General features: G+C 46.6%; 1 protein-coding gene and 1 pseudogene across 7 annotated transcripts; one reads left to right on the top strand and one right to left on the bottom strand.

The window, feature by feature from the left end:
- The first annotated feature begins 2439 nt into the window (after nucleotides 1-2439).
- LOC100353171 (zinc finger protein 621) lies at nucleotides 2440-18441 on the top strand. 7 transcript variants are annotated; one of them, XR_011379584.1, is made up of 8 exons: nucleotides 2440-2751; nucleotides 3176-3256; nucleotides 4778-4904; nucleotides 5363-5467; nucleotides 8442-9238; nucleotides 10022-10090; nucleotides 10798-10869; nucleotides 18371-18441. XR_011379584.1 is itself a non-coding variant. In XM_070050996.1 (6 exons), exons 2-6 carry the CDS (start codon nucleotides 3233-3235, stop codon nucleotides 10025-10027), a joined length of 1059 nt encoding a protein of 352 aa, XP_069907097.1. In that variant the 5' UTR covers nucleotides 2440-2751; nucleotides 3176-3232; the 3' UTR covers nucleotides 10028-10095. The 7 variants fall into 7 exon arrangements, 3 of the variants coding, with proteins under 3 accessions (XP_069907097.1, XP_008258484.1, XP_051708635.1); XR_011379583.1 differs by lacking the exon at nucleotides 18371-18441 and adding an exon at nucleotides 16627-17468 and having other exon boundaries at nucleotides 8442-9930; nucleotides 10798-10842; XR_011379582.1 differs by lacking the exon at nucleotides 18371-18441 and adding an exon at nucleotides 17012-17468 and having other exon boundaries at nucleotides 8442-9930.
- Nucleotides 17859-18369, bottom strand: LOC108177084 (non-histone chromosomal protein HMG-17 pseudogene; annotated as a pseudogene).
- Nucleotides 18442-21223: the final 2782 nt, after the last annotated feature.

The following is a 21223-nucleotide window of genomic DNA, read 5'->3' as shown; positions in this document are numbered from 1 at the left end:
TTTGCTTTGTTTAATTTTCACTTCATTGGAAAGGCACACACACACACACACACAATCTCACATCTGCAGGTTTACCACCTAAGTGCCTATAATAACCAGGGTTGGCCAGGCCAGAGCCAGGAGGTAGGCACTCAGTCTGGTTCTCCCACATGGGTGGCAGGGATCCAAGTACTTGAGTCATCACTTGCTGCCTCCCAGGGTGCACATGAGCAGGGAGCTGGATTGTGAGTGGAGGAGCCAGGACTTGAACCAGGCACTCAGATGAAGCAGGCAATCCAAACAGTGTTGTAACTGCTACACCAAATTTGAATGGGAAGGCAGTGGAAGATGGCCCAAGTGCTTGGGCCCCTGCACCTGCGTGGGAGACATGGAAGAAGCTCCTGGCTCCTGGCTTCAGCCTGGCCCAGCCCTGGTTGTTGAGAAATCTGATACTATTCTCATTTCCAATCTTTTGTTTTCTCTCTCTCTAGAAACTGTTTAGGATCTCTTCTTTAAACCCAGTGTTTGATCATTCACAGTGATGTTCTTAAATGTAGTCCCCCCTCCCCCACCCCCATCCACCTTGCTGGACGATCAGTATATCTTCCCCATTTGGAAACTTAACATTCCTTCTATGATTTTAATTCAGGGGACAGGGGGATGTTGGTTTTGTCTTTCTTTTTTTTTTTTTTTTTAAAGATTTATTTGTGGGGTCGGCTCGTTGCACAGAAGGTGAAGTCCGCCTGCGGTGCTGGCATCTCATATGGGCACCGGTTCTAGTCCCAGCTGCCCCTCTTCCAATCCAGCTCTCTGCTATGGCCTGGGAAAGCAGCAGAGGATGGCCCAAGGGCATAGGCCCTTGTACCCACATGAGAGACTGGGAAGAAGCTCCTGGCTCCTGGCTTCGGATCTGTGCGGCTCAGGCCATTGCAGCCATCTGGAGAGTGAACCAACGGAAGGAAGACCTTTCTCTCTGTCCCTCCCTCTCACCATCTGTAACTCTACCTCTCAAATAAATAAATAAATTAAAGATTTATTTGTTTGAAAGGCAGAGTTACAGAGAGAGAGACAGAGATCTTGCATCCCCTGGGCCATGCTGAAGTCAGGAACAGAAACTTCCTCAGGGTCTCCCACATGGGTGCAGGGGCGTCTTCTGCTGCTTCCCCGGTGCACAGCAGGGAAGGGAGCTGGACTGGAAGTGGAGCAACCAGAACTTGAAGTGGCACCCACATGGCATTGTGGTTGATGGCTTTAGCAGCTACGCCACAACACCGACCCCAGTGGTCATTTCTTATCTTCTGGTGCCAATGCCCATCGTATTACACTGAAGTCCTTGGTGAGTAAAGTTGTACCTGGAACTGTCCAAAGTATGAGAGTAGTCAAAGTAAAGCACGGTGTGTCCATCACGTGTCACTGGAGTAAGTCCACTGTTGCCCTGTGGATTCTCAGGAGTAGGTCACTATGATTAGGTAAGTGCTGATTGGGTCTCGTCCAGTGGGTAGGGCTGTCACTGATTGGCTGGCTTTTAGGGGTGTTTGTCATTGATTGGTTCCCGTTCAGAAGTTCTGGGCTGCTATCCCTTTGCTTACTTTCTGAAGTGTATTAACTGCGGGAAGCTCAAATGAGACTATTGCTTATTGGTTGATTTTCAGAGCATATATGTTGATCCAAAGTTATGTAAATGAACAATAATTACCTGTTTGTGATTTAGGACTTTGATCAAAGTACTTTTAACTCCCACCCTCTCCTTTTCAATTCCCCTAGCCCCTTCCTTCAACCGGCCAAACCTGTCGGAAAAACCTTTAGGAATCGTCCAGATCTTTATTTTAGGAGGCATGATTTTTTTTTCCCCAGCCAGTGCTGTTATTTAAGACAAAGTGTCAGTTCCTGGGTGGAAATGTAGCTCTAACTAATGAATTTTTGCAACTTATAAGCTAAATAGAGGACCTTGAGAGTTTCCTGCCCCAACTGAAAACAGGACAAAATGATTTAATACAGGACATGTCCTTTATGTTCAGAATGCTTGGCAACCTTAGTCAGCCTCAGTTACTCTGGGTATCAAGCGAGTCTGCCCTAAAAGGTTCCACATTCGTAGGCTAAGAAGGGGGAGGGCTAACAGAGCAGATAGAAGCCACGGTTTTCCCCCAAGTCGCCAGGCCTCGTCTGGGGCCTCTTAGAGATGATACAACAGGTGTCAGCCCAGGCTTCAGGTGACCCACGGAGTGCAGACGGCGGGCCGGCAGCCGAGGGCCCCGCCTCCGCCCAGACGCCGTGGTCTGGGCAGAGCCTGGCTGCGGCCCTGGTGCCCGCAGCTAGAGCGGAAACAGCCACGCGTCCCGCAGCAACCCCGCCTCCTCCGCGGGCCTGGGCGAGTCACGTGGGGCCAGCGACCACCGAGGTGGGCGGCCTCCGGGCGGCCTAGAGGGGCCCTTGGCGCGCGCGCGCTTCCGGGTTGCATTCCAGTTACCGGCGTCTCGGGGTTGGGGAGAGGGGAGAGGTGAGCGGCGTGGAGTTCGGCGGCGTCTCCGTGAGACGTCCGCCCTCTGCGGACTTTCTCGCTGCTCCTGGCGGCTCGCTAGCCTCCTTCCCTCTTGAACTCAGTCCCAATGGCGACCCTCCCCTCCTTCACCCGGAGCTGGGGGGTGTGGGCCTCGCAGAAGTCGCCCGAAGGGGACGCGCGGCCTTCCAGGGCCGGGACCCAGTTCGGGGCCACAGAAGCGTGAGCCTCTTTTCTCTCCTCCAAGAGCTCGTCGCGACAGCTTCGCGCGCCCGGTACCGACAGTTATGGTGTTTGGGGGTCTCCTGGCCCCCTGGGGTGGAGTGTTTAGATCCCTACTGGGTATCCGGTCAGCGTCTTCTCCCCGGGACACCGGGTGTTTCCCCCTCAGCACGCCCGTGGCCAGCCATCCCACGGAGTTGGTGCCGTGGTCCTTAGAAACATTTCTCACAGACCCCACACCGTAGGGTCAGTCCTCTCCGCGTGAACAGGCCCAGGGATGCCCTTAGGGACTGAGCGGCCCAGGGGAGGGTTAACCCGAGACCAGGGGTAGCCATTCCTAAAGGGAGTGGGGGGTGCTCGGCGTGGGAGCCTCCGGGGGGCCCCCTGAGGGAGCCCCCGTCCAGTGCTGGCGCTGTGAGGCCGCTGGGGGGTGCAGGAACAGAGTGCCCAGTACTCACGGCTCTTCTCGCCTCTAAGGAGCTGGCGCTTGCACATACATCCCAGGGCAGTGCGTGAGGCCAGGGGACGTCAGCCATGCTGCAGCCGGTGTGGCCTCAGGTGAGTGGGGCTTCCTTTCAGCCTTGGTCACTCACGGTCAGGAAAGGACGGAGAAGGCCCCATCTGGCCAGGCTGTGGTTTCCCCTCTGACTGTATGACCAGGCCTATGGCTGGTGGGAGTGAGTGGCGAGAGAGGAGTAAGAGTTTGGTGTGTAGAGAGTGGTGAGCGTGGATGTGCAGATGTAAGCGGAAGGAGAAAGGTGACCCAGGCCAAGGCATTTCTCCCTGAGTGTGGAAGTTGAGGTCACATTCCACGAATCGAAGTCGCCTGCTGAAACCAGAGGAGTCCGTCGTCAGGAGATGGCGGGTGTATCCCGGAGAGACCATGTGGTTCTAACAATAAGCGTGAAGCCTCGGAAGTGAAGTCAGAGCGGGTGGTTCGGTATGAGATGGGAGAAGTAGAGCCCACGTGGTAGGTCATGGCGAAGACTTCGGTTTCTGTTCCAGGTTCAGTGGGAAGGCACTGAAGTATTTTAAGCAGGGGAGGGGAGACAGGGAGAGTGACATGATTGGATTTATATATTAAAAAGGTTTTTCCCCCACCCGTGATGGCAAGCTGTGGGAGAGTGTGGGCCAATTAAGAGGATTTTGAGGGGCTGGCACCGCAGCTCACTAGGCTAATCCTTCTCCTGCGGCGCTGGCACCCCTGGTTCTAGTCCCGGTTGGGGTGCTGGTTCTGTCCCCATTGCTCCTCTTCCAGTCCAGCTCTCTGCTGTGGCCTGGGAAGGTAGTGGAGGATGGCCCAAGTGCTTGGGCCCTGCATCCACATGGGAGACCAGGAGGAAGTGCGTGGCTTCTGGCTTCAGATCGGTGCAGCACGCCGGCTGTAGCAGCCATCTGGGGAGTGAACCAACAGAAGGAAGACCTTTCTCTCTTTGTCTCTCTCTCTCTCTCACTAACTCTGCCTGTCAAAAAAAAAAAAAAAGATTTTGAGGGGCCGGCACTGTGGCGGAGCGGGTAAAGCTGCCGCCTGCAGCGCTGGCATCCCATATGGGTGCCTGTTCGAGTCCCAGCTGCTGCTCTTCCGATCCAGCTCTCTGCTATGGCCTGGGAAAGCAGTAAGCAGTGGAAGATGGCCCCCAAGTCATGTAATGGACAGTATTGGGGAGATCAAAGAGAAATTGAGTATAGGGAATAAGGGGGAGCCATACGAATGCACTTTGATTGGCAGTTGTCTTCTGTAGTGTTGGGTGTATAGCATGTGAGGCAGTGGGGTTGTGGAGTCTGTGAAGATGGGAGGTGCATCTGTAAAGCCAGGTGCATAGGTGTTTATGCTGTACCAGGGTGAGAGCCCCAGATGCCGGACTGTGAGAGTGGGACAGTGGTTTGGGGGCCCCAGAACCATGCGAATGGAAGTGTTGAAAGCGGGAGCACTGGTGGAGGGTTGGGCCCTAGCTGGGGTGCTGGGTACTCTTCTTGATAAAGCATACCTTCTGTGGGGCTCAGGTCTATCCCTTCTGCAGCTCAGGCTGCCTCCTTCTGCCCCTCGCTCAGAGCTTGAGGAAGAACCTGTTGTTTCAGGAACCAGTGACCTTTGAGGATGTGGCTGTGTACTTCACCCAGGATCAGTGGGCCAGCCTGGGCCCTGGGCAGAGGGCCCTGTACAGGGAGGTGATGCTGGAGAACTATGCAAATGTTACTTCCCTGGGTAAGGTCTCTCTCTAGGGCCCTTTGCGGTAGTTTGACATCTCCCTCAGCTTTTGGGGGATTCTAGTCCCTCTTGGGTTTGATGACCCCATAGGGGTATTCAGTGATCATACCTTCCAAAGCTGCTGGTGGGGAAATCCTTGTCTCCCTTGTTTTTGAAATTGGCCATCCTACACCCCAGGGAAGACCCTTCATCCACCCTTCGTGAGGGAGTGCCCTTTCCATAAGTGGAGGCCAGACTGCAGAGTTGCTTCCCAAAGAGAACAGTCTCTTCTTGGCAGTGGTGGAGTTCCTGGAAGTGGTGAACCCTTCCTGAGGACTCTGCAGCCTGTGTGGCCTCCTGGGAGTTCTGTTTCTCTCCCCATGCACCCCATGGCAGGTGGGCTGAGAAAGGTCTCAGGAATAATTCTGGATGTTCTTTCCTCAGCCTGTTTTTCTTTTTTTTTATTCCTGAGGTAGCATTTTCATTTCCCAAACCTGCTCTGATCTCTAAGCTGGAAAGAGGGGAGGCACCCTGCGGCCCAGATCCCTGGGACACAGAGGGTTTGAGAGGCATCGGCTCAGGTGAGTAAAAGAACCTAGTGTTAGGTTTCCCGCTCTGCCTTCCTGGTTTACTGTGGGAGAAGTGTTTGTTCTGCCAAAAGGGAGCAAACTTCCAGTCACTTCCAAGGCTGTGCTCAGTGTGATCTATGACCTCTGAGTTCTGGTCTGAGCCTGGAAGACCAGCCCTTTGGGGGTGTGGCTGCTCAGTCTGCTCGTGCCACCAGTGGCCATCCTCCTGTGTGGAAAGCTATGACCCAGTAGTTCCTGCACCATGACTTTTCTCATCAGTAGGGAGGTTTTTTTTTTTTTTTTAATTTGAAAGAGTTACACAGAGAGGAGAGGCAGAGAGAGAGAGAGAGAGAAGTCTTCCATCTGCTGGTTCACTCCCCAAGTGGGCTCAATGGCTGGAGCTGCGTTGATCTGAAGCCAGGAGCCAGGAGCTTCTTCTGAGTCTACCACACAGATGCAGGGACCCAAGGACTTGAGCCATCTTCCATTGCTTTTCCAGGCTATAGCTGAGAACTGGATCAGAAGTGGAGTAGCCAGGACTTGAACTGGCGCCCATAAGGGATGCCGGTACTGCATATGGCAGCTTTACCCGCTATGCCACAGCGCCTGGCCAGGGAGTTTTAATTTTATGCCATTTTTTATTTGAATGAAGTAGGGTTTCAACCAGTTTTAAGGATAATGTGATTCTGTAGGACAAACTGATTTATTTATTTTTGCCACAGCTACAGATTGAATTCTTACACATTCGGCAATGAAACATGGCTTTAATTTGTTTTTCTGGTTTCTAAGTCACCTAAAGCTTCCATGTACGTAATCTTGAGATTTACACTGTGTTTTTCCCAGCTGGGACTGTGGAGCACAGCCTCTCTCTCTCTCTTATACACGCACACAGCACTTAGGGTTTCCCTGAGAGGGCCGTCTGTCCCAAAAGGCTATGATTACCTAGGTTTCCTTTTCTTTGGAGGCAGCTCTCCAAGCCTTACTTCTCACACACACTGTTATTACACCCCCACCCCCTTCTGCTTTTTGAAGATTTATTTTTATTTATTTGAAAGAAAGAGTTACAGAGAGAGGTGGAGACAGAAAGAGTGAGATCTTTCATCCTCTGGTTCACTCCCCAAATGGATTCAGTGGCTGAAGCCAGTAACTTCTGGGTTTCCCACAAGAGTGCAAGGGCCTAAGGACTTGGGCCATCCTCCGCTGCTTTCCCAGGCACATTGGCAGGTAGCTGGATCGGAAGTGGGACAGCCAGGACTCAAAAATGGTGTCTATATGGAATGCTAGCGCTGCAGGCCAGGGCTTTAATCTGCTCTGCCATAGTACTGGCACCAGTCCCTTTGCTTTTTAAAGATTCATTTGTTTGTTTGAAAGACAGAATTACAGAGATAGAGAGTGAGAGAGAAAGATCGTTCATCTGTGGGTTTACTCTGCAAATGACCGCAATGGCCAGGGCTGGGCCAAGCTGAAGCCAGGACCCTGGAATTCCATCTGGTTTCCCAGGTGGGTGTCAGGGCCCCGGATACTTGGGCCATCTTCCTCTGCTTTCCCAGGCATGTTAGCAGGGAGCTGGATCAGAAGTGGAGCAGCCAGAACTGAAACCAGTGCTGGTTTCAGATGCTGGTATTGCAGGTGGTGGCTTGACCTGTCATGCTACAGCAGTGGCCCCTGGCGGCCCCTTTATAGTGATACCCTGATGACCTGCAGCTCTCCAGTCTAACTGCCATTCCAGCTGCCTGTCTGGAATAAAGTATGTTTTATTTCAGAGTATGATATAGAATATTTAAAAATGAAGTTAATTGGATGTTATTTAGAACCTGGTCACTGTACATAGTAGGTGAGGCATTGGGACCCATCTGTCTACTGGTTGCATGTCTTAGCCTGTGAGGCCTCTTATAGTCCTAACCTTCCCTCTACTCCACTCTCATCTCTTATTCCTTTTTTGGTTTGCTCTCTTTCTCAACCCCCATCTCTTAAAAATTTTTCCCATTATTAAAAAAAATTATTTATTTGAGAGGTAGAGTTACAGATAAAGAGAGGGAGAGACAGAGAGGTTTTCCATCTGTTGGTTCACTCCCCAGATGGCTGCACTGGCTGGAGCGGAGCTGATCTGAAGCCAGGAGCCAGGAGCTTCTGGTTCTCTCACGTGGGTGCAGGGGCCCAAGCCCTTGGGTGTCTTCCACTGCCTTCCCAGGCCATAAGCAGAGAGCTGGATCGGAAGAGGAGCAGCTGGGACATGAACTGGCACCTGTATGGGATGCTGTTGCTGCACGTGGAGGCTTAACCTACTACGCCACAGTGCCCCCTCCCCCCCATTTTTAGACTCCTCTTGTCTCATACTTACCTTTTTAATTATTTATTTTTGTCTCATTCTTTTTTATTTGTTTATCTGTTTTCTTCGCCTTTCATTTGCCTTGGCACAGTTCCCAGCCTTCCTTATGGGGGTACTTCTCAGCTTCTTTACTGCTCTGTTTCTGGTGTCTTCACTTCTTTAGTTGTATGTCCCTTGTTTTTATTTGTCTCTTTCATTTCTTGCATATATATATAAATATATTTTTTTTAAAGATTTACTTATTTTACTTGAAAGTCAGAATTACACAGAGAGAGAAAGAGAGGCAGAGAGAGAGAGGTCTTCCATCCGCTGGTGTCACTCCCCAATTAGCCCCGATGGCCGGAGCTACACCAATCTGAAGCCAGGAGCCAGGAGCTTCCAGGTCTCCCACATGGGTGCAGGGGCCCAAGGGCTTGGGCCATCTTCTGCTTTCCCAGGCCATAGCAGAGAGCTGGATAGGAAGTGGAGCCTGGGACTTGAACCGGCACCCATATGGGATGCCGGCACTGCAGGCGGCAGCTTTACCCGCTACACCACAGCACTGGCCCTCTTGCATGTATTTTTAAAAGCTATGCCCTCCAAGAGAAAATTAGGACCACTGGATTCTGTTCTCCTTCCAGTCCAATAACTGGGAACACTTGTGGTTTCTTTGGGCAGGTGGTGAGTTCCGGATCAAAAAGGAAGTGCCCTCAAAGCAAGAAAGCCCTGAAGAGTTGGAGTCACACAGAGTGCCTGTAGGAGGATTCCTTGGAAAATCTGAATGTTCTGATTTTAGAAACAAGCCAAGGCAGACTTGCGATCTAAATCCAAATCTGATACTCCGAGGGGGAATGAAGTTCTATGAATGTAAAGAATGTGGGAAAATCTTCAGATACAACTCAAAACTTATCAGGCATCAGATGAGTCACACTGGGGAAAAGCCCTTTAAATGTAAGGAGTGTGGCAAAGCTTTCAAGTCCAGCTATGACTGCATTGTGCATGAGAAAAACCACAGCGGGGAAGGGCCCTATGAATGCAAGGAGTGTGGCAAAGGGTTGAGTTCTAACACAGCCCTGACTCAGCACCAGAGGATCCACACTGGGGAGAAGCCCTACGTGTGTAAGGAGTGTGGCAAGGCTTTCCGCAGGAGTGCGGCACACCTGCAGCATCAGAGGCTGCACACGGGGGAGAAGCTCTATACATGTCAGGAGTGCTGGAAAGCGTTTGGTTGTAGGTCACTCTTTATTGTCCACCAGAGAATTCACACTGGGGAGAAGCCCTACCAGTGTCAGGAGTGTGGCAAAGCCTTCACTCAGAAAATAGCCTCCATTCAGCATCAGAGAGTCCACACCGGCGAGAAGCCTTACGCATGTAAGGTGTGTGGGAAAGCCTTCAAGTGGTACGGAAGCTTTGTTCAGCATCAGAAACTGCACCCCGTGGAGAAGAAGCCCCTCAAGCCTCTTGGGCCGTCCCTGGTCAGTGTCCAGCACCCATCTCCAGCCTTAGCTCCAGTTGCTCTCCAGGGGTCATGCTCTGCTCCAGCACTGACCGTGCCTTCACTGACCTTTCCACATGCTGTGCTCATTCCTACCTCAGGGCCTTTGCTCATGCTGCTGCCCACACCTGGAATACCTGCTTCACCTACCCAGCTAGTACATGTTTTCCAGAGTTTCACTCCCACTGTGAAATCTTGCCCAATTATTCTGTCCTCTTCTCACCCCTCTTGAACTTTATCTTGGCACTCCTATGGTCCTTACCTTCAGGAAATCTTGCCCTTAATTTGAGTTTCTTTTGTATTTTTTCCTTACTTGTGTTATAACTGTTTCAACATAAACTCCACTATAATATATGTACACTTTTTTTTAAAGATTCATTTTATTTATTTGAAAGGCAGAGTTACAGAGAGAGGGGGAGAGACAGAGAGAGGTCTTCCATCCACTGGTTCACTCCCCAAATGGCTATACCAATCCAAAGCCAGGAGCCAGGGGTTTCTTCCAGGTCTCGCATATGGGTACAGAGGCCCAAGGACTTGGGTCATCTTCCATTGCTTTGCTAAGTGCTTTAGCAAGAAGCTGGATTGGAAGTGGAGCAGCTGCGACTTGAACCTGTGCCCATATGGGATGCTGGCACTATGTGACTTACCTGCTATGCCACAATTCCAGGCCCTGTATGTATGCTTAAAGACTGTATTTGTATAATATATTTTTTCTTCTGGGTAGACAATGAAAATACTCACCCTTTGCATTGGTCCCTTTTAGGCTTGAACAGCTGTGACTTTATCTGCATCATGGGGTTGCTGGTGTTAGAAGTGCTGGGACAACATTAAGGTGTGTGAAGGAACTTTGGGGAAGTGAACATCCCTGTATTAGGCCAGTGTGGTTAGAGAGAACCAACCTGGGAAGGACAGGAGACACACAAGCCCTGTGGGAGCAGAGTTGGAATAGGCTTCCCAGGAGGATTTCAGAAATGAATGCAGGCTGTTCAGCGGGCCAGTGGTGGAGTAATACAACTACAGTGGGTGGTCTTTGGCACAGATCATAGAGGATCTTATACTCTAGTCAAAAGGTCATGTGGAACATACTGAAAAGTCTTTGTTGATAGCAGTCATCTACATGATTGATAGTAATCAGGGTGGCTATGTGTGTAAACATGATGGAGTTTTGCCCTTGATATGTAGATTTTTTTGTTGCTTTTGTTTTCTAAATAAATATACACAACAGCATTCAACTTTGTTGCATATATAGTGTCAGTTTTTCTTGGCGGGCATCTTCATATTCTTTTTGCAAGTACTGACTTCCAGATTTTATTTACTTACGGTAGTATGAACTGTAGTGAGGAATCTGGTGAATTACTAAAGAAATAGGAGAAGTGGTATAAATCCAACTTAAGGAAACCCTGAAAAAATCTCTGAAGTTGTTTATAGTTCTAGAAGTTGAGGGGCCTGTGTGGTAGGGTTAATGGCTAGGCTTGCGTGGTGGGTTAATGAAGTAGAATTTTGGATATCTCTTGGTATTGACTTGATGATCCTTTACAGCTATGCAAAGGACTATGTGAAGTAATTACTGGAAAAAGAACTGAGGTACGCATTTATTAGCATTATGTAAAGGTAAGTTCTAAATGTTGATGGAAGGGGCCATATGTGTCTTGTGTGTGTTGCTTTTGCTGTCTAGTTGTTTCTTTGTGATAGTTAATTGAAAAACCTTTACACTGTTGATTTTTAAATGTTACCCTGTCTGACTTAGCTGCTATGCAGTAAAAGTAATCTTCTGGCTTATCTCCCAGGAATTCTGATATGGGGTGTTTGTGCTGATGGCCAGATTGTTAGTGTGCCCCATCCTTTGAGTGATGTATTTTAAATGGAAGATGCGAGTTGGGACTTTGGAGGATACACTGATAAGCGGTTTGGGAGGGACCACTTTATTTCACAGTGGATCTGTAGGAGGGAGACTGCTAAAAGAAGCTTGGTTGACATCAGTTTAGAAGAAGAGAAAAAGCGAGTGGAATATGGCCTGTTGATACACATCAAAAAAGCTCTTGCATTAAAGAGAGCACAAAATAGATAGTAGACCCACACTAAGAGTAGGATGTACCAGAGTCTGTGAGATGTGAAAGAAGTTGGTATTCCGGGCGGTATTTATAGTCTTGTATGCATTTTTTAGAAAACAAGTGTTTGAAAGCTTACTGTTTGGGAAACTGGGGATGGGCATGGTGGGAAACAAAATTATCCAAAACCTAAAAACAAATCTGAAATCCTAAAATAAATGTATTAGCATGCAGTAGGGTTTTTGGTAAAGATGGTGGTTGAATGTCATACCATCCTGAAACCCCATTAGAATAGTTGAAGTGGTTGAGGATTAAAAAGGGTACATTGAGATGACAGCACAAGTAAGTTGATGCTAACATTTGGGAGTTAGAAAGCAGTTGGAAGCGTTCTTACTTGTGGCAGACCTAAGGAAGGTAAATGCTAACGTGCACTGGAGGAAACAGAGCAGCCATTCTACACATGGCACAATCCCCCAAAAGGCATGAGAAACTAGGACTTGAGATGTCTTGGGAAGTAGGGCATGCTGGTAGGGCTGAGCACAGGAAAAGTGGCTGAAAGTCTTAAAAACCACCTATATTCTCAGGTCAGCTTCTCAAAGCTCTTATTTTCTAAAGCAATAAAACAGGAATTGTGGAGCTTCTGTTGCCGCTTCTCCTTCTCCCCGTAGCCTTCTACCCTTACCCCTGCACACTGCCAGCTAGACGTGTGTAGGCTGGAGATCGTAAGGGCTTTCTTGGGGGAGATCTGATCAAGTCAAAGACCAGTGGTACATCTCAGTTTCCCCAGTGAAAGGGCTCTACAGAGAGATTCCAGCTATGCACACAGCTTCTAGTTTGTTTTGGTGTATTAGAGAGAGTGACAGAGAGGGAGAGATAGGAGAGAGAGAGACCAATCTTCATCTGCTGATTCTATCCCCAAGTGTCTGCAGTAGTCGGGACTGGGCCAGGGCAGAGGCAGGAGCCAGGAACTCCATCAGAGTCTCCCACATGGGAGACAGGAGCTCAAGTACATGGCCATCATACACTGCCTCCTAGGTGTGCTAGCAGGAAGCTGAATCAGAAGTAGTAGTGGGACTCTTAGGCTCTCTGATATGGGATGCTATGTCCCAAAAGGTGGCTTTTCCTCTTACATCATGATAACCTTTTCCCTCCAAGAAGGTTTTTAATAATCCATTCTTTAGTATAAACAAATAGGCAAGGATATGAAAGAGGCTGAACTGTGTGTATACACACAAAATAACTTGAAGGAAATAGACTGTTTGAGAAGAAAGTATCTTTTATGATTAGAGAAGATATTTGCATCCATGAAACAATAGCATGTGATAAGAAGAAAAGAGAATAAAGAAGTCTTTAAAAACTGAAAATATCAGAAATGAGATTCTCAGTATTAGCATTGGAAAGCAAAGTCAGTGGGATTACCGGCAAGAACAAAAAAGAAGTGAAAGTAGCCAAAAAAAAGGTTCAGTATATATGATCTGACAGTCATTAAAAGGAGAAATGGAGAAATTGGAGAGAAAATCAAAGGAGTGTGTGCTTTGTGTGTCTCAGTCACCACAAGGCTCCCTGGACTCCAGTGCTAACCCTGTTACATCTGCACATTGCCTTCCTGTCTTCATCAGTTCCCTGTCTGCAGCTCTCTAAACCCTTACATTCTGCTGTGGGCCACAGACAAGCCCTCAGCCGGTAGCTAGAGTTCAACTATCCTCAACATGTCTGCATGCTGCTCTTCTTCCTCCAATCAAAACCTGCCTGTCCCTTGAGGATACTGCTTCTCCAGCACCCTCTGAAGTACAATGGATTTGTGTTTCAATATACTCTATTTTGCTACTTTCGGAAGGACACCTGGGATTTTAATAATGTTAAAAATGTATTTTTTTTCCCCGGTGCCATTTCCTATTTGATATTCAAGCTCAGGGCTTTGCAAGTTGGTTTTGACTCCAGAGATGGTGAATGACCTTGCTCATGGATGAAGTGTTTTGATGGCTACTGTCAACTCTGATGTAAACTTTCTAAGAACAGCAATCTCAGTGTAGCCGAGTTTTCAGTGATACTTCAGTGTGAAGTAGCTACTGGGAGTAGGGATTCTTTTTCTTGCTGTTGTCTTGCAGGCATTCTTAGCAGTTTAGTTGTAATTCCTTCTTCAATGACTAGAAAATTGGTTAATTATGGAAGGATGGTATCTGTCAGATTATAAAAGTGCTGTGTATAGGCAGCAGAACACTGAAGCCGGATCATGCCTTTTACTGAGACAGGAGGTTCTCTTTCCAGCTGCTGAGTGCTGGGGACGGAAGAATTTTGTACTTCTCAGTTTTCCATAAACAAGGTGCTTAATTGTTTTGCAAACAACTTGGAAGAGATGTAGACATCATTTACAGAGTGTCCATTCTAAATCTTTTGATTATGCAAAGCAGCTTTTAAATGAAATTTAGGTTTAAGAAATTATTTTCTGACTATAAAAGAAATACATGCTCACAGCAAAAAACTAGCCTAGAAAGTAGGCAGGCCTGAATTTCACCTTTAATACAGTGTGCCCCACATATCTGCATGTTCCACTTTGATGGATCCAGCCAACATTTTCCTAGTTACCAAGTAACTATTTAGATAGTATTTACAATGTAACAGCTATCACATACCATCTAGAGATGATTTAAAGTACACTGGAGGATGTGTGTAGGTTTTTTTTTTTTTAAAGATTTATTTATTTATGTATTTGAAAGTCAGAGTTACATAGTTGCACAGAGAAAGAAGGAGAGGCAGAGAGAGAGAGAGGTCTTCCATCTGATGGTTCATTCCCCAATTGGCTGCAGCGGCCAGAGCTGCGCCGATCCGAAGCCAGGAGCCAGGAGCTTCTTCCAGGTCTTCCACGCGGGTGCAGGGGCCCAAGGACTTGGGTCATCTTCCACTACTTTCCCAGGCCATAGTAGAGAGCTGGATTGGAAGTGGAGCAGCCGGGTCTCTAACCGGTGCCCATATGGGATGCCGGCACTGCAGGCCAGGGCGTTATCCCACTGCACCACAGTGCTGGCCCCAGTGTGTGTGTGTGTGTGTGTGTGTGTGTGTGTGTATGTAGGTTATATACAAATATGGCAGCATTTTATAAAAGGAACTTGAGCATCTGAAGATTTTCGTGTCCATCGAGGCCCTTGGCACCAAGTCCCCATGGATACTGAGGGAACTTTAGTGAACACACACATGCACATAGTCACTGCACCTGAGTGCAAATTGTAGTATACACATTCTATTACAGATTTTTAAAAAAGATTTATTTATTTATTTGAAAGGCAGAGTTACAGAGAGGAGAGCCAGATGCAGAGAAAGAAGTCTTGCATCTGCTGGTTCACTCCCTAAATGGCCACGATGGCCAGGGATGGGCTAGACTGAAGCCAGGAGTTTCATCTGGGTTTCTCATGTGGGTGCAGGGGCCCAAGGACTTGGGCTATCTTGTATTGCTTTCCCAGGCACATTAGCAGAGTACTAGATCAGAAGTGGAGCAGCCAGGACACAAACTGGCATCTATAAGGGATGCCGGCGATGTAGGCAGTGACTTATCCTGATGTGCCACGGCGCCGGCCCCCATACATAATGACTTTTTTCACTTAGCAGAATATCATTCACATGTCCTGCTCAACAAGGACTCTATGATATATATATATATATAATATATATATATATTTATATGCCCATCCTTTTTAAATACATAAGATATTTAATAGCTGCATCATAGTACATTGCCTAGAATTGTATTTATGGAATCAGTTTCTTATTCTTGAACGTTTAAGATATTTCCAGTTTGAATCTCTTAAAAACTTTAATGAACACCTTGTACATACATGATTGATACAGTCATGATTTTTAAAGTTTATTTCTACATATTTTTTAAAAATAAAAGAAATAGAATATTTCTGATGAAGTGAGGGTCTCTGATCATTGATTTCTGTCTCCATTATTTTTTCAGAATTTGTTCATAAATAATACATAGTATTGCTTTGTACATTAAAAAGGTTTACATAGATGCTGTTGTCCCAGGGGCTTAGGAGACAATTTTGCCATGTTCAAATATGTGCAGTGATCTGGTTTTAGTCTCTGTGTATCATTTATAAACTTTTTTTTTCCCTACTAATTTATGCTTGAGGTATAAGAAAATGTGTGGTTTAGTAAAATGAGGAAGTAGACCAAACAAAGATTCAATGTCCAAGAAGTGGAAGATCTATTATTTACAGAATAGTGGAGGGAAAAGAAGACCATTTTATACTTGTTTAAACTGGAATGGGATGTTAAAAAACTGGGAGACTTTCAAGGAAAAAGTAGAGAACTTCAAATTCCAGCCCATTATTATGTAATATCAGAACATTGAGGACAAAGAAAAGATATTCTTAGAGCTCCTGGGGATGGGCAGGCATGGGGAGCAGGTCACACATCCAGAAACTGGGATCAGAATGGCATCAGTCTTCTCTAGCAATTCAAGTTGCTGAAAGATAATGGAGCAGTGCCTTCAAAATTCTGAATAAATGATTTTCAACCTAGGACTCCATCCTAGTCAAACTATTCATCAGTAGTAAATTAATGGAAGTAAAATGTTATGTGTTGACTGATAAATATGCTAAAAGTGCTAGCATTAGAAAATCACCATTCTGAGACCATTATCACGAAAATTGATTCATGTGACAACCATCAGTGAATGTTCAATCTAGGGGATAATTAGGATCAGAATATTTGTATAGTACTAAATGGAAAGCTTATTAATAGCAAGAGAAAGCACAGTAACTATTTGGAAGTTATACAGTGTCTGGACTGGATGATCACAATTAACGCTACCAGTGAGGAGCAGATGGCGATTGCATCTTTCACGTATGATCACCTGAGGAAGGCACAGCACTGAAGAGTATTCCAGCCCGAGATGACTCTGGATCTAACCACGGGGGTGCACCACATAAACCCAAATGATTACATTTTTTATAAAAGGAATTTTTGTATTAATAAATGTGAATGTCATTGAAGAGAAAGATTGAGGAAATATTCCAGATTAAGGGTGACTAAAGGTACATGATAATTAAATGCAATATTTGATCTGAGTGGTTCTTCTACTAGAGAAAAAGTAAACTGCCAAAAAGGATATTATTGAACCAATTTACAACATTAGAATCCCTGCCATAAAGAAAAGCACTGGATCAATGTTAAACTTACTGAAGTTGATAACTATATTATGGAAATATAAGAGAATATTTTATCCTATGGAAATATATACACAAGTCTTTATGGATAAACACTTTTGTATGCAACTTAGTCAAGTATTTTTTTTTTTTTTTTTTTTTTTTGACAGGCAGAGTGGACAGTGAGAGAGAGAGACAGAGAGAGAAAGGTCTTCCTTTGCCGTTGGTTCACCCTCCAATGGCCGCCGCTGCAGCCGGCGCACCGCGCTGATCCTGGCAGGAGCCAGGAGCCAGGTGCTTTTCCTGGTCTCCCATGGGGTGCAGGGCCCAAGCACCTGGGCCATCCTCCACTGCACTCCCTGGCCACAGCAGAGAGCTGGCCTGGAAGAGGGGCAACCGGGACAGAATCCGGCGCCCCAACCGGGACTAGAACCCGGTGTGCCGGCGCCGCAAGGTGGAGGATTAGCCTATTGAGCCACGGCGCCGGCTAGTCAAGTATTTTTTTTTCCAAGCTCGAATGAATCCAGTTTTACTAAAGGTTCTTTTCATAAACAGACGTGGTGTTTCAGGCACAACATGGGCAGAGAATCGCTAACAGTATGCAGCAACTTTCAACTCCCTTCTTCAGTGGACTGTCCATCAAAAAGGCACTATAAAACCCAATGAATGGGGCTGACTTTGTTGTGTACTTTGTTGTGTGGTGGGGAAAGCTGCCACCTGTGATGCCAGCATCCCATATGGGTGCTGCTTGGAGAACCGGCTGCTCTGCTTCCAGTCCATCTCCTCCTGATATGCCTGGCAAAGCAGCAGAAGATGGATGGTCCAACTGTTTGGGCCCCTTCACCAATGTGGGAGATCCAGAGGAGGCTCCTGACTCTTGGCTTCGGACTGGCTCAGCCCTGGACATTGTGGCCATCTGGGAATGGACCAGCACCTGAAGATCTCCCTGTCTCTTTCTGTCTCTCTTTATAACTCTGACTTTCAAATAAATAAATCAGTCTTTAACAAAAAATGTCTTTATTTGATGCTCTGGAAAGGGAAAGTTTAGAGTGAGGGTTGGCACTTCACATTTAGCTCCGAATATGCGCAGTCCAGAAAAGGAACAGTGGCTCTGAGGAGGGACACCATCTCAGTGGTGGGACTGGGAAGGCCAGGTGACCTGTTGTGCTGGAGTCAGGTCCCAGCACGTCTCAGCATTGGCTTAAGGGAGTTAAGTCTATGCTGAAAGCAGGCAGGGAGGAGGCAGAGGACATAAAATCAAATTTAGTTTTTCCACGCCCCAGGGTTTTGTGCCCCGTGGCGATATGTCAAAGGCGGAGAAACCCTGCTGGGAGCCAAGAGGAAGCTTCTCAAAACTACAGGGGAAAGCTGTTTTTCCCTATATCATTCCAGCTTCGGAGACCCCAAAACAACAATGAAGTGTTCCGTGTGCTAACAACATGGCTTAAAAAGTAAAGCAAAACTGCATTTTTGTAAAAATTGATAAGAAGTAGTACTTCAGACTGTACAGTCACCAGAAGTACACAGTTGTCAGAAATGCACACTTCGCCTGGCATCTCCCGCACCTGCAGCTTCCTGTGTCTGGTCTCTGTTGGTGTCTCCGTTTTCTGCGGAGTTATTCCCATCCTGATCAGCATCAATATTTCCCCTTTTCCCTTTGGGTACTTTCTCTCCCTTTTACGCAGGGGTCTTTTTAGGCTTGGATTCTGGCTTGTGGAGGAGCTGGTTTAGCAGACAACCTTCTGGGTCTTCTCCGTGGTCTGTCCTTCACCTTGGCCTTACCTCCTTTAGCATTCCCGTCAGCATTTCTCTCCAGCATGGTGATGGTGGGGAAGCTCTAGGTGTGGGGATGCAGCAGCTCGGCGCAGGGTTTTGTTGGTCCAGTGGTTGTTCTTGCCTCCTCTTTTTCCTTAGTCAAATCCTTTATTAAAATCATTTCTACATCCAAGAAAGAGGAAGTAAAAGCAAATGCTAAGGAAAATGAAAAAAAGTGTTCATAAGTGAATCTGGATAAAGGTAAATGTTTCATGTACTATTATTAAAATTGCTATAAATCTGGGAAATTTCCAAGTGAAGCAGAATAAATTCATGTAACTACGCTTTAAAGTATTCAGGGACCAAATATGTTAAGGATAAGTTTTTTTTTTTTTTTTTTTTTACAGGCAGAGTGGACAGTGAGAAAGAGAGACAGAGAGAAAGGTCTTCCTTTGCCGTTGGTTCACCCTCCAATGGCCGCCGCAGCCAGCGCACCGTGCTGATCCGAAGGCAGGAGCCAGGTGCTTTTCCTGGTCTCCCACGGGTTGCAGAGCCCAAGTACTTGGGCCATCCTCCACTGCACTCCCTGGCCACAGCAGAGAGCTGGCCTGGAAGAGGGGCAACCGGGACAGAATCCGGCGCCCCGACCGGGACTAGAACCCAGTGTGCCAGCGCCGCAAGGCGGAGGATTAGCCTATTGAGCCGCGGTGCCAGCTCGGATAACGTTTAAAGAGTATGTGGGGACTGGCGCTGTGGCGCAGTGGGTTAAAGCCCTGCCCTGCAGTGCCAGCATCCCATATGGATGTTGGTTTGAGTCCTGGCTGCTCCACTTCTGATCCAGCTCTCTGCTGTGGCCTGGAAACGCAGTGGAAGATGGCCCAATTCCTTGGGCCCCTGTAACCATGTGGGAGACCTGGAAGAAGGTCTTCGCTCCTTGCTTTGGATCAGCTGAGCTCTGGGCGGTTGCTGTCATTTTGGGAGTGAACTAGTGGATGGAAGACCTCTCTCTGGCTGTACCTCTCTCTGTAACTCTGTCTTTCAAATAAATTAAATAAATCTTTTAAAAAAAAATATGTGTGCTTCAAAAAAAAATGAGGAAATAGCTAAGAAAAAGAAAACAAGGGATCCTGGAATTGAGGATTCAGTATTAGAGGAGGAGAAAGGAAATTCCAAGAATGGAGGTTATTCTGTTGCTAGACAGCAACAAGTCCAAATTATAGTAGAAAGATAAAGGGCTGTGGGAGGGAGTTCTCTCAAGGGGATGAAAGGGCAACTGACAGATGACTTAAAGTGTTTGAATATTTGGGAAAAATATTGACAGGTCTTTGGGGAAAATTGGTCACAGAAAACAAAGAAAATTACAAAAGGGTCTAAGCAGCTGTGAGCTACAGGAAAAGCATAAAGCTGAGAAAAAGTAATTATAAAGTAAACTTTAGCTTGGAGAATGAGCCTACGTGGTCATGATAATATAAGTGCTATGTCTTATAACCAACATTCATGATACAACAATATTGGGAGAAGGTTAGTTATAGTGACATGAAAAAAAATTAAATTTCAAGTCATCTCAAAAATTCAGTAGATTCTATCTAAAGTGGAAAACTGTTAAGAGCAGTGTAAACATGTGACAACTACAGTTGGTTGTCTACAAAACATAGCAAGCTTTTTCTGAAACCTGGGTTTTGCTTAGTATTGTTTTTCTCCATTAGCCATGTTCAGCAATGGTCATCTCTGGGGTTAAATGTTGATTGGTCCAAGTAAATCATGCTGGTCTTTCTGACTACCTAGGCCACAGCAGTGTACTGCAATTCTGACCAGTGACACAAAATGGAGAACTTCTTAGGAGCTTGAAGGAGTGAATTATTCACTCTTAACAAAAGGTGTGCTTTGGAAGTTGCCTTTAGGTTACTGTCATGTCTAGATGCAGTGTTTCGAGCTGCTATAGTGATCCTGTAAGCCCGAGGGGAGCCAGCCAGGATCTCTGAGAGTCTTGGAGAAGTGGATCCCTATCACACTGCACCTTATGTTTTCTTTTGAAAATATCTTTAAAAGATAAAAATCAAAATAAAGTAATATGATAAGATTTACATCTACAACATTGCTATTTGCTATCTTTATGTCTCATGTCTTTTTTTTTTTTTTTTTTTTTAAACAGGCAGAGTGGATAGAGAGAGACAGAGAGAGAGGTCTTCCTTTTGCCGTTGGTTCACCCTCCAATGACCACCACGGCTGGCGCACTGCAGCTGGCACACCGCGCTGATGCGAAGGCAGGAGCCAGGTGCTTCTCCTGGTCTCCCATGGGGTGCAGGGCCCAAGGACTTGGGCCATCCTCCACTGCACTCCATAGCCACAGCAGAGAGCTGACCTGGAAGAGGGGCAACCGGGACAGACTCCGGCGCCCCAACTGGGACTAGAACCTGGTGTGCCGGCGCTGCTAGGTGGAGGCTTAGCCTATTGAGCCGCGGCACCGGCCACTCTCATGTCTTTTTGTTCCTATGTTCCTCCATTGCTGTTTTAAAAAATGCCAGGTAGCTTTAATTTTTTTAGCACACTATTTAAATATTTTTGTTGTTTCTTTTACTGTACTTTTTGGAATTATTTTCATAGTGTTTTACAATAACTTCTTAAAACAATTCAGAATAATTTTCACTTAATTACAATAGTGTAAAGAAAATTTGCTCTCTCTGGCCTCAGAATCAGCCCTTAATGCTTTCACATCTGGCTAAAAAGCCCATGAGAGTATTTCAGGCATGGAAAGCCAAGACACTGTGGCAAAAAAAAAAAAAAAAAAAAAAAGTCCAAATGAAAGATCTCTGTGAGTGAAATCCCAGTGGAAAGAACGGGTCATCAAAGAAGGAGGTAACTTTCTCTGAAGGGAGGAGAGAACTTCCACTCTGACTACGACCTTGTCTAAATAAGGTTGGAGTTTGTGAACTCAAGAGGCTTCCATAGCCTTGGCAACTCATGACAAGCGCCTCAGGTGATAACTGAAGTCATAAATAAGAGTGTCATTTG

Source organism: Oryctolagus cuniculus, chromosome 10 (genome assembly GCF_964237555.1).
Source record: "Oryctolagus cuniculus chromosome 10, mOryCun1.1, whole genome shotgun sequence".
NCBI lineage: Eukaryota > Metazoa > Chordata > Mammalia > Lagomorpha > Leporidae > Oryctolagus > Oryctolagus cuniculus.
This window is presented reverse-complemented; position numbering and strand designations above follow the sequence as displayed.

Coding starts and splice junctions, on each gene's coding strand:
- LOC100353171 (XM_008260262.4), top strand. CDS start 3,233: ATGCTGCAGCCGGTGTGGCCTCAG. Junction 3,257..4,777: donor TGCAGCCGGTGTGGCCTCAG/GTGAGTGGGGCT, acceptor CTGTTGTTTCAG/GAACCAGTGACCTTTGAGGA. Junction 5,468..8,441: donor TTTGAGAGGCATCGGCTCAG/GTGAGTAAAAGA, acceptor TTCTTTGGGCAG/GTGGTGAGTTCCGGATCAAA.